At 36.2% G+C, this 15,224-nt stretch overlaps 1 protein-coding gene across 4 annotated transcripts in view; it reads right to left on the bottom strand.

The window, feature by feature from the left end:
• The window catches only part of diaph3 (diaphanous-related formin 3), a 412,973-nt gene that overhangs the window by 143,041 nt on the left and 254,708 nt on the right, over positions 1–15,224 (bottom strand). For all 4 annotated transcript variants that reach the window (XM_058790775.1, XM_058790773.1, XM_058790772.1 and 1 more), the window contains 3 exons: positions 14,541–14,670; positions 9,956–10,081; positions 2,959–3,122 (listed from right to left, as the gene is read on the bottom strand). In XM_058790775.1, the coding sequence (XP_058646758.1) occupies positions 2,959–3,122; positions 9,956–10,081; positions 14,541–14,670 (420 nt within the window). The remainder of the gene's footprint in view (positions 1–2,958; positions 3,123–9,955; positions 10,082–14,540; positions 14,671–15,224) is intronic.

Consider the following 15,224-nt stretch of genomic DNA (forward strand, 5'->3'; position numbering starts at 1 on the left):
AAATGGGGTGAGAAAGTCGGATCGTGTGTGTGTGTGTGTGTGCGCAAGTATCTGCCTGCACTTCTGGGAATCAGCGGAGCAGCGGCCAAAAACAATCTCCATCAAAACCCAGACATCCTGTCAATGTCATTCTGCAGAAAAAGCAGTCAGAACTGAAGGGAAAGCACGAGAGAGATGTTATTGAGAGGATGACTAAGCATGTGTGGCTGCAGGTCTGCACGTGTGTGTGTGTGTTTGGCGTGCAGGAATGTGCGAGTGCATACAGTGCTGCAGTAAGGTGAGTGTATGAAGTCCTGTAGCCTCCTGCTCTACTGCTAGTCCCCTGCCACTCCTCAGCATTGATTTAAACAAGCTGCTTCTGAGGGCTGAAAACTCAATGACCTGGAAAAGGGCTGAAAGAAGCAGAGAGCGAGAGAGGGACATTCAGTTTGAGGGTGAAGAACGAACAGGGGAGAAAGAGAAGCAGAGGACAGGAAGTGTAGGATACAGAGAAGGACAGAAACATCTGGCTACATACCTTATATAGTTAAAATGAAATCAAAATTGACCCTGTTTACCTTAATTCACATTGCTACTGTTATTGTCCGCATTGCTCAAAAAAAAGGCATACTTTGTGGAAAATAGTGAGACGATAATTAAATGTAATTTACATCAGCACTGTACAAAATAAATAATTAATATTATAGTAAATATAATGAAACGTTATATAATATAATTACTTTTTATATTCTAAATAATAATAATAATAATTAGAATACATAAGTATGACATCATGTTTATTTTACTTAAGTCAAAAGAAATTAATAAAATATTTATTTTTATTTTCTTTTGGAAATTTTCAGAAGACCCAAGTTTGAAAACCCTTGCATCAGTCAACATATTGATAACACTGATAAATAAATATTTATAGTAGTATATTGAATTATTATAATAAAGTACAGCATTATATAAATCGAACGATCTGTCCCTCACAGCATTATTTTTGTGTGTCAAATGTAGCATCCTAGTCTATAAAGCAAAATAAAATCAAGTAGGGCTGGGTAATATGGCCTTCAAAATCATCTCTCAACATATATTCATCTCAATATTTTTGGGGGCTGAAATGCGATCTCAGTATTTTCTACATTTTTTTTTTTTTTTTAAACTCATTCTGCCTAATGTTATCCAATGAAACAATGTTTATATTAAAGGAAACAAAAATACAGTGAAAGTCAATGAAAATAAAATAAAAATGTAAATGAAAACAAATGTAGATAAGAGTAGGCTATGCTATCCATTATGTGCAAAAAGGGGGCTAAAATCACATTACATTCTAACATTGTGACATTATAATCTAAAAAAAAAAACATGTTTTTTTTAAAGCAGAAGTTCAATTCATTAAACTAAAAATGAAAGTTAATAAACACAAGAGCACATACTAATTGCATTATTTATATTTTGATTACCCCATAACTGCTATCATAAAATACACTTACTGTACTTGTAGGTTTAAAATTGTACATATGAAATTCTATTGTATTGTGCTCTGTCTGCAGCGCTTGTTCACTTAAGTCTGTGAAGTTTATCGGAGAATTGCATGCGGAAGGCTCCAGCAAAATGGAAATATTTACATGACATTCTAACATTAACAGTTAAGTAACAGTAAGTTACTTAACAGCACATAGAAAACAGCACATCTCAAATGCATTAAACAGCGCAAGTAGCGTCTCTGTCAGGAGCATGTGTCTGTCAGAGTATCTGATGGGCAGAGCTGCTTTAAATTATACGTCAAGTCACCTTTATTTATATAGCGCTTTTAACAATACAGATTGTGTCAAAGCACTTAACAGTATCAAATTGGAGGACAGAGTGTCAGTAATGTATAATAAGATTAAACACTAAATTTTCAGTTAAAGGCATTTCATTATTGAATGAATCAAATCGGTGATAATCGCTAGAAATTAAGTGTTAACTATATCTTGCAAATATTATTGGATGACAAATTGGATGATGCACTTTCCCGCAGAAGCTCACTCTGTGTCCTCTGCTATTATTCAGATGTGCTCGTATCAAACTACTGTATATCGATACAAACGGTATTGCCTCATATACCATATCGCTTATAAAAATACATTGATATTTCGTACAAACTCGCTATACCGCCCAGCCCTACAATCAAGAATTGTTTTTTAAACACGACAGCCTGCACCCTTCATGCTTCATTTTTCAGACTGCTGATTTGGGTCAATCGCAACCCCTATCGAGCTCTCTGTTGCCTTGTTTCACAGCGAGTCTGAAAACTCATCAAGTATGACGGAGTACAATGCAGGCTGCACAGTTCCACGTCCCTCACTGCACCGGGGACAGGTATCAATGATGCGCCACAGGAGTGCATTATCATGCATCTGATGGCGGACCCACCGTCAGCTCATTCCCCAAATTTCAGCATTTCCATCATGAAATCATTTAAAATAATAAAGGCGACGAGATTCGTCTCATCACTGTAGCAGCCAAGTGGAAAATAACTTTGCAATTCAAATGGCTTTTCATAAAGGAGACAGGCAGCTTCTCTTTTGTCAGATTAGTGCACTAGAACCTTCAGAAAGGGAATGAAGGGAGTGTGTGAAAGCATGTACACACAATCACACTCAATGACAGTAAGTGGAGACAGAAAGTGCTCAGTCTCGATGCGTGTAACCTGCACATATCGTTCGAGGGTGAGCAATATTTGGCCATTAATTACCCAGTATTCACTCTACTTATGATAGCTCCTCCTGTTTGAGTAGGTCAGAGCATGTGGGCCAAAAGGGATAAAGGCTTGGAGGAGAAAGAACAAGATTATTCCGCCTGTGGGGCTACTGCAAAGCTGTAGATCCTGCAAACACGAGCCAGTCTCGACCTGGCGCTGGCACTGACACGACTCCATTTCATAAGGTATAGCGGCTGTGATTAGGATCTGATTCAGAGTGGGCGGCTTACCATGAACATGGCTCTGAAGTTGCTGAGGTCAGTGAAGAGTTCCTCCACGGAGGTCTTCTTGGTGTCGATGGCGAAATACTCCAGCATGTTGAGGTAAAGGGTCACCATATTACTGTGCATGATCACCAGCTTCTGGTACTGATCTCTTGCCTGCATAGAGAAACTGTGAGGAATCATCGTCAAGGACAAGAAACTAGTTTTGGAAAGTGAATGTGTAAATGTTTTGTGTCAAAAGTTTCATAAAATTAAACAATACATTTTCTCCTATATCTTGAAACTTTAGTTCAAGGAAAAATCATCCTTACTTTCCAATTTTGTTTATTGAACGCAAAGTCAAGAAACCAGCAGTGATTTATTTCACTCGTGTGATTTAGTTCATTAGTGCAGTGCACTTTCATTTCAAAAAGGAAAATTGTTCATCTTCATTTTATTCTAACAGGTTACTCCTTGGTAAGGATGTTGTGAAGTGCCAAAAAATAGTTTCTGCTCGGAAGAAACCAAAATGAAAACAATTTTTAATCCCTGATCGCATGACTACACACCCATAATGCAACACTTCCTACAGAGCTGTGAAACCAGCACATGCAAAAACCAAGATATATATAGCGATAAATAGTCCACATAGAAAAGTCCAGTTCATTTTAATTATGGTTAAACTGCTGCACTTGCACAGAGCAAAGCGCTGTATCCATGGCTGCTCTTTAGCCAATTAAAACTTTGTCTGTGTGTACGATAGGAACCAATGCAAAACATGTAATTTATTAGGAAAGAATGTATACACAGGCATTTTGTTCACCAACAAACATAATTATAGATGGTTAAAAAGTACTTCCAGTGAATACAGACAGTCATTCAAACCAGTGTTTATGTTTCGCAGTCACTGCATTTAGATATAATGGCAGTATGTGGGCTGCAAATCTCTGCAAAGCCTATGTTTTGATGGTGACCCTTATGGCCACACTGAAAACCTATAAATTCATTCAGATCTTAGCGAGATTAGAAATAAACTTTTCACTTTCTGAAGATAATAGAGGAGTAGTGCTTTGCGCAAAACTAACAACCAAAATGTCAAAATGACTGCCTACTGGTTCAAGGTCCATCCACCTCTTGGATTTACATTTGCATGTATGCATTTGGCTTTTATTCAAGGCAACTTCAAGAAATACATCAGTTCATTTTTTTAATTTTTTCAAGAAATCAAAGCTATGACCTTGGTGTTGCTATTGCCATGCTAGTGCTATATTGTTTGAGGTGCGGGAATAATATTCTAGTCTGGTAAATATTGCTTAGGTCCTTCAATGCAAATCTATGGAATTAATTCATAAGGCTCTGCCTTTATCCTCAACTATGCAAAAATGGTAAACTCTGCTCAACAAGTCACACTTGTTGTATAACCCAAAGAATAAGTAATATTAATGGTCGCAAATGCCACTAATTAACACCCTACATAAGATCAACTTGCATATCACACGCACACACTGTCATATGTTAATATGCATAAGCACACTGAAATATCACATACTTTGAACATATGTAGGGTCTGGTGTGAGAAAAAGATGGGCGATAATCTGTGATGAAGTTCAAAGTTTCCCTCTTGGAATGGAAAGTAAAACCATCTACATCAGTAGACAAAGAAAGAAAGAAAAAAAAGGCCAAAAGGAGAATATTTATATACATGCATAAGCGCACTTGAGTTTAGATTGAATTTTTTTTACAGTATATAAAACAAAAGGGCTGAGAAAAAAGCTTAAATGTTCTGATTATTTACTGCTAAATGAATGAAGTGTTTCACTAGGATCTATAGATATAAAAGCACAACTGACCTACAACCCACACAGATTCACTCTCAAGGGCAAAGCAACTTTTCATTTCACACTCAGCCTTAGCTTCACCGAGTCACATCCAATGTCTATAACATATTATTTCTCGCATATACACACACACACTCACGGACGCCGTGACTCTTACACACATTCACACACTCTGACATGAAAGAGAGAGAATCTGGGTCTAATCCTTGCTGTGAGGTCAGAAATGCCTATGCAAAGATGGCAAGCTTTACTCCAAATATCATAGTAATATTTTGACTTTGATGTGGTTTTAATTAGTAATCCTGTTTGAAGCTGCTGCTTCACATCACACTTAAAAAAAAAAAATAAATAAATAAATAAATACATACTTTAAAACCTTAAAACTTTGGATGAACGTCCAAAAAAGGTTCTCTTTTATACTGGCATTAGCGTGACAGTGTATGTGTGTGTCTGTGTTTATGAGCTGGCCGCGGGGTGAACTGTTCAGTAGGTTGTGCTCTCAGATTGACTTGTGAACGGCACCACGGCAGCGCAGTCATACTACAAAACTGATCTGAAGTTAAGTGACACAACAGATGACGATCTCTCCTGCTGTCATTCTCTTGTCTTTCTTAACTTAAAGCCTACAAAATGCTTTAGGGTATTCTGCTCACTCACTATAAATAACAGTGCATCTGATTTATCAAAGACACCTTCATCTTCAGCTCATACGTTAGGACAGTAGATCTCATCTGAGTTTGCTTGAAGACTCACATTTATATGAAACACTGACTATGCTTACATGTGCACCAATAATGCAGAGTAAGGACTGATTATTGAGTATATGATTATCAGGATTATTCTGATTACAATAGTAAGTAGTGGTGAGGGGATGCTTAAAGTCAAACACCTCTGATTGGCCAATGCGTACAAGAAATCAACAAATATGTCTGTGATTGGCTACAGTGCTCAACGCAGCGAAAACGCATTGTAACTAGAAACCTTTGAAGCTCTCCTCAGCGCAAACACAAATATGCATTACAGCATTTCCTACTTTGCAGGCTCAAATGAGTGCGTTTGCTTTCGTTTGAGGGTGCTAAGAGTAATATCACAAAGTTCATTCATGAAGTTGTGTGAAGAATTCGCTGCATCCATGTGCACAGGCACACTTTGGGCAAAGCTGTAATAATGCGTTTACATGCCTGTTTATTGTGATTAAAATTGACATACATGCAATAATGGTTACTATGATTATGAGCTTAATCGTATTATTTTGAAGCATTGCGTTTCCATGAGGTAAAGTTTAAAATCACAATGCCAAAATCCCATTATAATTACATTAAGAGGGTGCATGTAAACATATTCATTGAGTATGCTACCTAAACAATAAAAATGTTAAATTCATGTACAAAAATATATGTAAGCATGTGATCATTTTTTGATTATGTGATCAGTCATTTTTTGGTGATTTACTGTTTCCTACATAAAATCATCCTTCATAAGGTAAAGAACATTCTGTGAAAATGTAAACTTGATGTCTTTAATATTAACTGAGTAAGACCACATCAAATATAGTGAAATTAATGGGTGAAATCAAACTTTGATGCTTGTTATCTCAATTAGATTTTGAGACTTTAGCCTGGATTTCACAGAGAGGGTCACATATAGTACATCACTTTTTACATGGTTTTTAAATGGAGTTATTTTATTTTAAGAATATTATGATTTAAGTATGTGTCCTCTTCAAAAATGGAGTCTGTAAAATAGCTTTAATGTTTTAGATATTAGTCTTATCACCAAGACTGCAACAGTAATATTGTGGGAAAATGAGTAGAATTTAACATAACTGCTTTCTATTTTAATATATTTTAATTTATTATTGTGATGGCAAAGCTGAATTTTCAGCAGTCTTTCGTGTCATATGATCCTTCATAAATCATTCTAGTATCCTGGTTTTCTTTTCATTAATGTTAAATACAGTTTGGCTGCTTAATATTTTGTATAAACTATGATACATTTTTGTTTGCAAGCTCACCTGAACCTGGCAAGTAAAATTCTAGAAACTGGACAGAGCTTCTTTAACCCACGCATCTCACTCCAGGACTCAGTATAACAGGTCCTCCATGACTTATTCATGATGAAGACATTTATAAGGAAGGGCAGACAGGCTGGCCAGTGATGCTTGTTCGGCATACACGCAAAATCTTTGGGGAGTTCTTCCGGCTGCATATGCGCACAGATCTGTTTTGTTCGTCTCCTCTGCTGTCTTTTATACTGTGAGTTCATTCACGCCCTCCAAGCACACCTGCTTCGGCTCTCTGATTAGAGAAAGAATGGAGCGTAGGGGACGTGATCAGCTAATGAAAGGACAGACGGTGTATGAGAGCGAGAGATAAGACTTCATTAACTTTAATACTGATCTGGTTGCCAGTGCTAAGAGCCCAGAGGACAGAAAAGGGCCCATGCCGTGTGGAGCTGAACGGTGTTAATGCTGACAGAGGAAAGAAGAGGAAGGTGGACTCTGGGTTTTTGTTCTAAATGACAGAGAGCCAAACTAAATAAAGAGAGAGAGGCGATGATGGCTGACCCTTTAACACAAGCTCTGTGCAGAGGGATAGAAAAGCATCGATTTTCTCCTGTACACCTGAGCTTGTTAGACACTCTCATACTGTACACTCACACATAACACCTCTAAGACACACTATTAACAAAAACCCTATAACACCTGGAACACACACATACACACTACATGGACAAAAGTTTAAGGCTACATACATACTAACAGGTGTACTAAATGAAGTCATGCAGACATTTACAGTTAAAAAGGCCATAACAAAACACCTTCATTAACTATTATTTTGAAATATAGTGTTTAGAGCCCTGTGATTTCTGTGATGTGGAAAATGTGGACAGAATTGCAGAATCCAGTAATAAAAACAGAATTTACTGTATAATGCGGAATGTCAGGGAATTTGCCAAATTTTGGATGGATACATCAAAAGTAGGTAAACTACACTTAAGTCAAAACGTGATATGTACTAGTGTATGTGAATATTAAGCTGCAAAAATACCATTTAAATATGAATCTTGCATGTTCTGGTGCAGACGCAGTTTCATTTACTACGTACACACTGAAGCGCATGTGACACTTACGGTGTTTTCAGCCTCTGCTGCCTCAATATGAACACAATCTCTAGAACTGCTCCGAGTCACTTCATGAGCATTTTACCATTTTGTTTGAGAAAAAAAACTATCATATCATATCATATCCCAACAGAAACCTTCAAGTCTTCACAGGAACCCATCAAAATAAAAGCTTGGTTTAACTCGAAGAAACTGTGACAGAAATATTACTTAATGTAATGATAGAACTACTGCTACTAATAAAATTATAATTAAAACATTTTTAAAGGAATATTTAGCAGGGAAATTATTTATCAATTTATATAATAGACAAATGTAAAAACATGACAGTATTTCTGAAAAAAATATATAAATAAAAAAATTAATTATTCTTTTATAAAAACAATTAATTAGAGATGCTTTTGATTATTAATATTTAATGAAACCATTAAAATGGAATCCAGAAAATAAATGGAAAACAGAATTTGGTCAAATTTAAATTAAATGAGAAAAAAATTATTTAAATGTTTCCCAATAATTTAAAGTGTTTTTTTTTTTTTAATTATTGGAAAAAATTGAATTTGGAAAAAATAAAACGGAATTTGGGAAAAAAAATAAAACAATGTGTGTTCAATAAGCACATATGTATTATGGGTGTCAATTCACTTAAATGCTACAGTTAAAATTAGGCATCATAGCATTATTATATATATAATATGAAAATTAATATTTATTTTGAGATTTGCAAAAACTGCATTAAATTATTGGTGTTTTTTAATAAAAAATGGCAAAGGTAAACTAAATGTAAAAAATAACGGAAATAAGCAGCACAATTAAATATCCGATTCTGGCTGACAAAAACAAAAACAGAAAAACTCCAAGTAGTCATTGTGGTACCATAAGATCATATCATGGATCCCTAATATTTCCATACATTACTACACAAAACATGACAATTCAACATCGACTCCCAGTGTGAGAGACTAATGCAAAAACTCTGTTTTTTATAGTTTGCAATTGCTATCTGGAAACCTAATAAGCTGCCCACTAAGAGAACATATTTTTGCCATCATCTGTGTGTCCAAATTTTAAAACCAATACCCAAAAAATGCTGTCTAGCAGGGTGGCTCACTAAGGTTTTAGTCAATGCATTCATAAAATATCTCAGCACGGATGAATGTAGCTATTAAAGGGGGGATATTTATTAAAGAATAAAAACAAAACAAAAGAAAAGTAAAATACTACAGCAAAGACAAAAAAAAAAAAAAAGGTAACAGAAAATGCACTGCATGAAATAAATAGAAGAAATGCATTTGAGAGAAGGATGTTGGGTGGAAGACAGTCCACTATGTGGCTGGTGAGTAAGATAATAACCTCCCCTGGTAGAGTCTAGCCAGGACAGCGTGAAGGGTAGAGCAGTCGGGTCAGACCCAGAACTGCAGGCATTCACTGGATCGTGAGCACCACACTAAAGTAATAAAGTAAAAAAAAAAAGCATTTGCTTTTGTCCATGAAACATACAAGTAAAAAAAAAAAATGAATAATGAATAACTCAAAAACATGAATAATAAAGCTACCCAAGACTACCTGCCCCACCAAACTATACAAAATGCATGAGAAGAAAGGTTCATTGTGGATTATTTGGGTATATGTTTTGTTCAGCGTTTAGTTCGTGCCCCTGGTATCTCCCCTGGCAACACGTCCGGCTTTCAACCGCTTGCCATTTGCAGAGGAGATGGCATCCAGACCGCAGGGAACGGTTTCAAGTGCAATGACAGACAGCTGGGAAAACAACTAACAAGCAAGTACAGGAATGTACAACTCCATTATCAAACTGTCTTCGGTTTCACATGCAGCCCGGTGAAGTTCAATATAAATAATTCATTCGCATACGCAGACATAAACTCTGATTAGTGTTTGTTAAAGTGTGAGGCTGAAGGGTGCTAGAAAACGTGTCGCTACCACGCACAGAAGAAATAACAATGTTGATAGCAAAACAGCAATGAAGAAAAGTTTAGACAAAAAAAATAAATAAATAAAAATGTACAGTGTGTGTGTATGCAAAGTAAACGTGTGAAAGGATATTGCCATCTTGCTGAGAAACAGGTCCTGCTGGTCGTCTGCGGAGCTGAAAGTGTCCAGATCCTTCTCCAACTGCAGCAGGTGTTTCTCCATCTGTCTCAGGCTCTTCTCAAGGTTTTCTGCTGAGACTAGACACACACAGATACAGATTTAAAACAATGCACGCTTTGCTTATAGCAGATCCAAAATACATGTTTCCAGATGACAAACATTCCTCAAAAACTAAGTTCTTTTGGACAGAGATATTCACTGGAAATAAAAATAAGACAGATTTCAGAGCTATAACAGAATGGAATATTTTCAACATGAATTTCAGTCTGTTCCTCACACAAAGCTGCCGTATGGCTTCAGAAGACTGCAGTTGTATGGACCCCTGTTATGATACGTTTTTCATCCTTTTTTATAGCTTGACAGCAAACACTTCCTTTAAAAAATGTAGTAAGAGTTGATATCTACTCTCTCAAGCAGTATGAGGGGCTTTAACAGTCAAAATGTTTAATCATTTATAACTCTTTATAAACTTCCATTTATAAGACTTAATAAAATAAATAAAAATTAATGAAACTGTCAATGCCAATGAGACCTTAAAGCACTTTATTGTCATTTGTTTGGCAGTTTACATCTGAAGCAGTCAAACGTATGAACACCTGCCACCTACCTCAACAATTGATCAATATCGCATTACCGTTGCTCTTTTTCCCACATCAGTGAATATTTACTCTGTGCAGACTTATTTAGGATATTTATTTATTTTTAGGTAAGTTGGTTAACCCTGTCAACATCAGCTTTAGCCTACCGTTTCTAAAAGGTTCAATGTCATCCTAGTAGCACAAAAACACATAAAACTGTAATTTATTAAAAGATATATTAGGTTAATTATTAGTACAAGAGCTCCTGTAAGACCAAACCAGGTCTGTATCTTTCACCAATTCCTCACACACGCTGGTAGTTTGATGAGGTAATTATGTGACTTTAATAAGAGGCTCAGTTTTGATTAGGCAGACGCTGTTTGGGGGGGATGATCACATTCCATGCACAGTGTTAGCTAAATGTGATGGGACACATTGACTAAGCATCTTGTGTTGAGATTTGGCTTAAACATTCTCAGCTTAGCTGGATATTATTTATTGCATTTTTATGAGGAATTGTGTAAATGTTAAACTACTTAAATGGTAATCAGCTTAGTTAAGTCTGACTTTTTTTCTTTCTTTTGGTTTTAATGATTTCTAACATGTACGAAGAACAATTTGAGGCTTTTAACAAGTGAAAGTGCCTCGTGCATTTCCAATATCTTGGCCTGAAGTGTTGAAATGCACACATTTTGCATTCAGAACAACATAAAGAACATAACGTTTACCAGAATGCATGTATACATAATAAGAAGAGACAAGCTGAATGCAAAAACCTCACTTTAGCCACCAAACTCATCTCTAGCTCCCTCTCATGGAGTCAATGTAGAAAGAAAGACAGAGAGATAGAGGTAAATGTCACTATCTGGTTTCACTGGACTGTGCCAAGAGCAGCTGGCACTGCCATTTTGAGTGTGACCCAAGAGTCCAGTGTCTACACACACAGACCTATTTGTCAATCTGTACATTTGTATGATGCATTTATTCAGGCACTAAGTAACTTCAGTGCATCGCACATTTATGACCATCCTAATATTATTATTATTGATGACTATATCTAGTCTACAGTTACATTATACATCGGTGCAATGTGATACACTATTATATGTATACTAAAGCCAAACAACAAAACTATTTAAATCACTCATGCTCTTGATAAGCGACTGCAGAGTGAGCTAAGTATTAGTGTGTGTGTGTGTTTGGTGTAAGGGGGTTGGTGAGTGTAAACCTACACTCAAAATGCCCGTTCAGAGGGATACTTGAAAGCAACACGTTTCTACTTTATTAGACTGGTTCTTTGGTGATTTGCAAGCTCTTTGAGAGAAATGAACGTGTTTGCGTGTATGTGTGGAGGACTTCATTCATCCAGTCACTGTGAGTTAAGTGTCACTTTGTACACTACTGTTAAAAAGTTTTGAGGTCAGGAAGTCTCTTATGCTCATCAAGGCCACATTTTATTTAAAAATGCAATTTATTCCTGTGATGGAAGAGCTGAGGTTTCAGCAGCCAATTAATGTGTCCGTGCTGAAGGAAAGTATACATTTATAAAGGAAAAAAATAATCTGTCTAGCAAAGTAACTCACCAGACAAGGATGTACGTTAACTTTTTTGCATGTAGCTCTGGAGCTACAGAGGTTGAAAGATTTGTAGCACTGGCCACATAATTGTAGCAACAAAAACAAAACATCTCTTACAATTTTTGAAAACAATTAATCACAAGTAGTGCACACAAGTATCACTCAAACAAGACAATATTTTAAAATGATAACTAACTATTTAAAAACATCACACAATAAATAAATAAATAATATTATATATAATATTATAAATATATATACAAAACATTTAATAATATTTATTATATAATTGTATTTTACAGAAAACTTTTATTTTACAGAAAATATTAAATTATGTTTAAAAACATCTGTGGCAAAGCACCATTGATGTTTATTTCATCTTAAATTTTCTCAGAAAATCTTAAGTATCCACTGAGAGAAAAAATAAACTATTGCACACGTGCTACTGTGGTAAATTTATTCATCGCACAGACCGATCTTTTCATCACATGTGCGACATGTTGCATTGCACAGCCCTGATATGTAAAAAAAATAATAATAATAATAAAAAAAAATAAAAACTGTTTTGTGCCATTTTTAAGTCACTTTGAAAGCCAAGAGTGTGCCAAAGGGAATAAATATAAAAAGCCTCAATAACAGTCAGCTGGTGCTGCTGAAAACCACTAAAGAAACATGCATGAACCCTTCATTAGCAGCCAGATCACCCAGACCTACCCGCACCACAATGGGAGACAAAACTATAACAGTTAGGAACAGACATGAGCTAATTCTTAATGAAAGTATCTCAATCTCCAAGAGAAAAACATGCACCTGCTAATGCAAGCTCTAAAGAATAGAATAATGGGAGTAATATCTGTAAAACGATCAGAGGCTGTTTCCTGAGGGAAGTGCAGGGACAGACATTCAGCGTGGTGGGGATATGTTACCCATAATGCCATTTCAGCTTTGATGAAGGGCACAAGAGCAGGCAGCACTAATGAAATGGGGAACGGGAGAGAAAAAAGACGGACAGGGACAAAAAAGTAAAACTAATAAAAAGCTGCAGAGACAGAACCAATAAGTGTAGGAGAAAGTTGACATGATAGAAAAACTTAAATTCTCACAACACAAAAAAAAGATGTTTTGAAGAACATCTGAGCTATTCATTTCCATACAGTGAAACTAACTTGCAAGCAAGCGTGATGAGATTTTAAGCGAATTCTGTGACAAAGCTTATAAACCTCCTCTAATGTAACTTGCATGGATCATTTTTATGGTGTTTTTTTGTCATGTACAAAGCTGAATTTTCAGTGTATGGAAAAGAGCAGAGCAAATATTCTGCTAACTTCACCACATGCGTTTGTAGTAACATGATGGTGCGCAAAATATAGAATTTACATTATTTTGGTCAAAATGAGCTAACAGTTCATCATAAAGTCAACATCTAAATGAACCTCATTTATGTCTTAATAAATGTCTCTGGTCTTACTGTGCTTAATTCTTCAAAGCACATTACTCTATAAAATTATTATTTTTTCATAATAGCTAATATAAAAATGTAATAGCATTCCCTGTCTCGAAAACTTTCATGTTGAGCTGATGCAATCAACACTACAAAGCCAGAAAACAACATTAACCACTAATATTACAGCCTAACAAGTCCAACAATCCAATAAAATCTGAACTAATAAATCCTGCCCTCCATCATTATTTGTTTCATTCGGGAAAACACAGTTGTCTTGAAACACTTTCTCGAAGGCTGCCAGACGTACACGTAGACAGGGCGTCTTTTTAATCATTCCCTCTAATAATCCTGTTTGATTATTTGCGCTCGCACTGCCAATAACTTTCTCAGTCTTGCTTTCTGGAAGCATTAGGTAATGCAGTGAGTTGGTCTAGTCCTATTGCGACTCTGCCTCTAGGGCTGCCGAGGGCAATGTGACCTCGCACAACAGCTCCTCTGCTTCTGTTAAAACACACAAAGGCAGATAGACACATAGGCTCTCAAGAATATCACCTTATCAATCGTGATCTGGTCAGATTAAGATTTACAATATGGATCCTGAGATCTGACACTCACTGGTCTTATAATTGTGAGTGCACAACAACACACACACACACACACACACACACACACTGACATTATCTCTGTTGCTGAAAGAGTGTGAAACGAACCTGTGCAGAAGTCGACCGAAATTCACACATACAAAGTGTTAAATTCATGTACTGTACAACTGTACATTGTGAGAGTGACATTAAATAACTGTTAAAGTAATCTCTCTGGACTAAAGACTTTTTCTAGCCAGGGAGAGGAAAGAGGTAATCAATAAACTAAACCAAAATGTTAATTCTGTCCATTTTTTAAATAGATGCTGGCTCTTTGTGTGTATATTTTGCAGTACCTCGACTGGCCTGGTCCACATGCTGTAGATCCTCCACAAACTTCATTACTTCAGGGTATTTCTCCTCACAGATTTCTGCCAGGAAATTCAGTAGAGTGGACTTCTGATCAGCCGATTTAGTGTCCTTCAGCTGGGAGCCAAAGAAAGATATAGAGATGCAGACGGACAGAAAAAGGGGGTTAGGGGGAGCAATTGTTTATGATATCAACATTAAATCAGAATAGAAAAAAAACTATATCCATAAAAATAAATAAATAATAATATTTGGATGCTCAAAACATTACAGGAATAGCGAGAAATCAGAGAGAGAGAGATTCTTGAAGGAAGCCATCGGCGTCCACCGCCTTCACGTCTGACAAGTTAATTTGATAGTACACTGAAATTGCTGCTGGACTAGAAAAGCAAGACATTTTCATTGTCAGTTATGATTATCATCGTGGCACAATGATACAGGCCTTTGTAAAAGGCAGCGCAAAAAGCATTTGATTAATGCGGAGAGTGAAAACATTATTAAGCTCTTCTGGGTGGGGGGTGCCTGACGATTTAAAACGCTTTGATTACCGTGTGTGTGGGGGAACGGGGAAATGAGAGATATAGATAAAGTAAATACGAAGTTCCAAATGAAAATGAGAGATAAAATTGGAGAAATCGACTTTCCATCTAGTCCATTTTAGTACTCAACAC

Source organism: Onychostoma macrolepis, chromosome 11, assembly GCF_012432095.1.
Source record: "Onychostoma macrolepis isolate SWU-2019 chromosome 11, ASM1243209v1, whole genome shotgun sequence".
Classification (NCBI taxonomy): domain Eukaryota; kingdom Metazoa; phylum Chordata; class Actinopteri; order Cypriniformes; family Cyprinidae; genus Onychostoma; species Onychostoma macrolepis.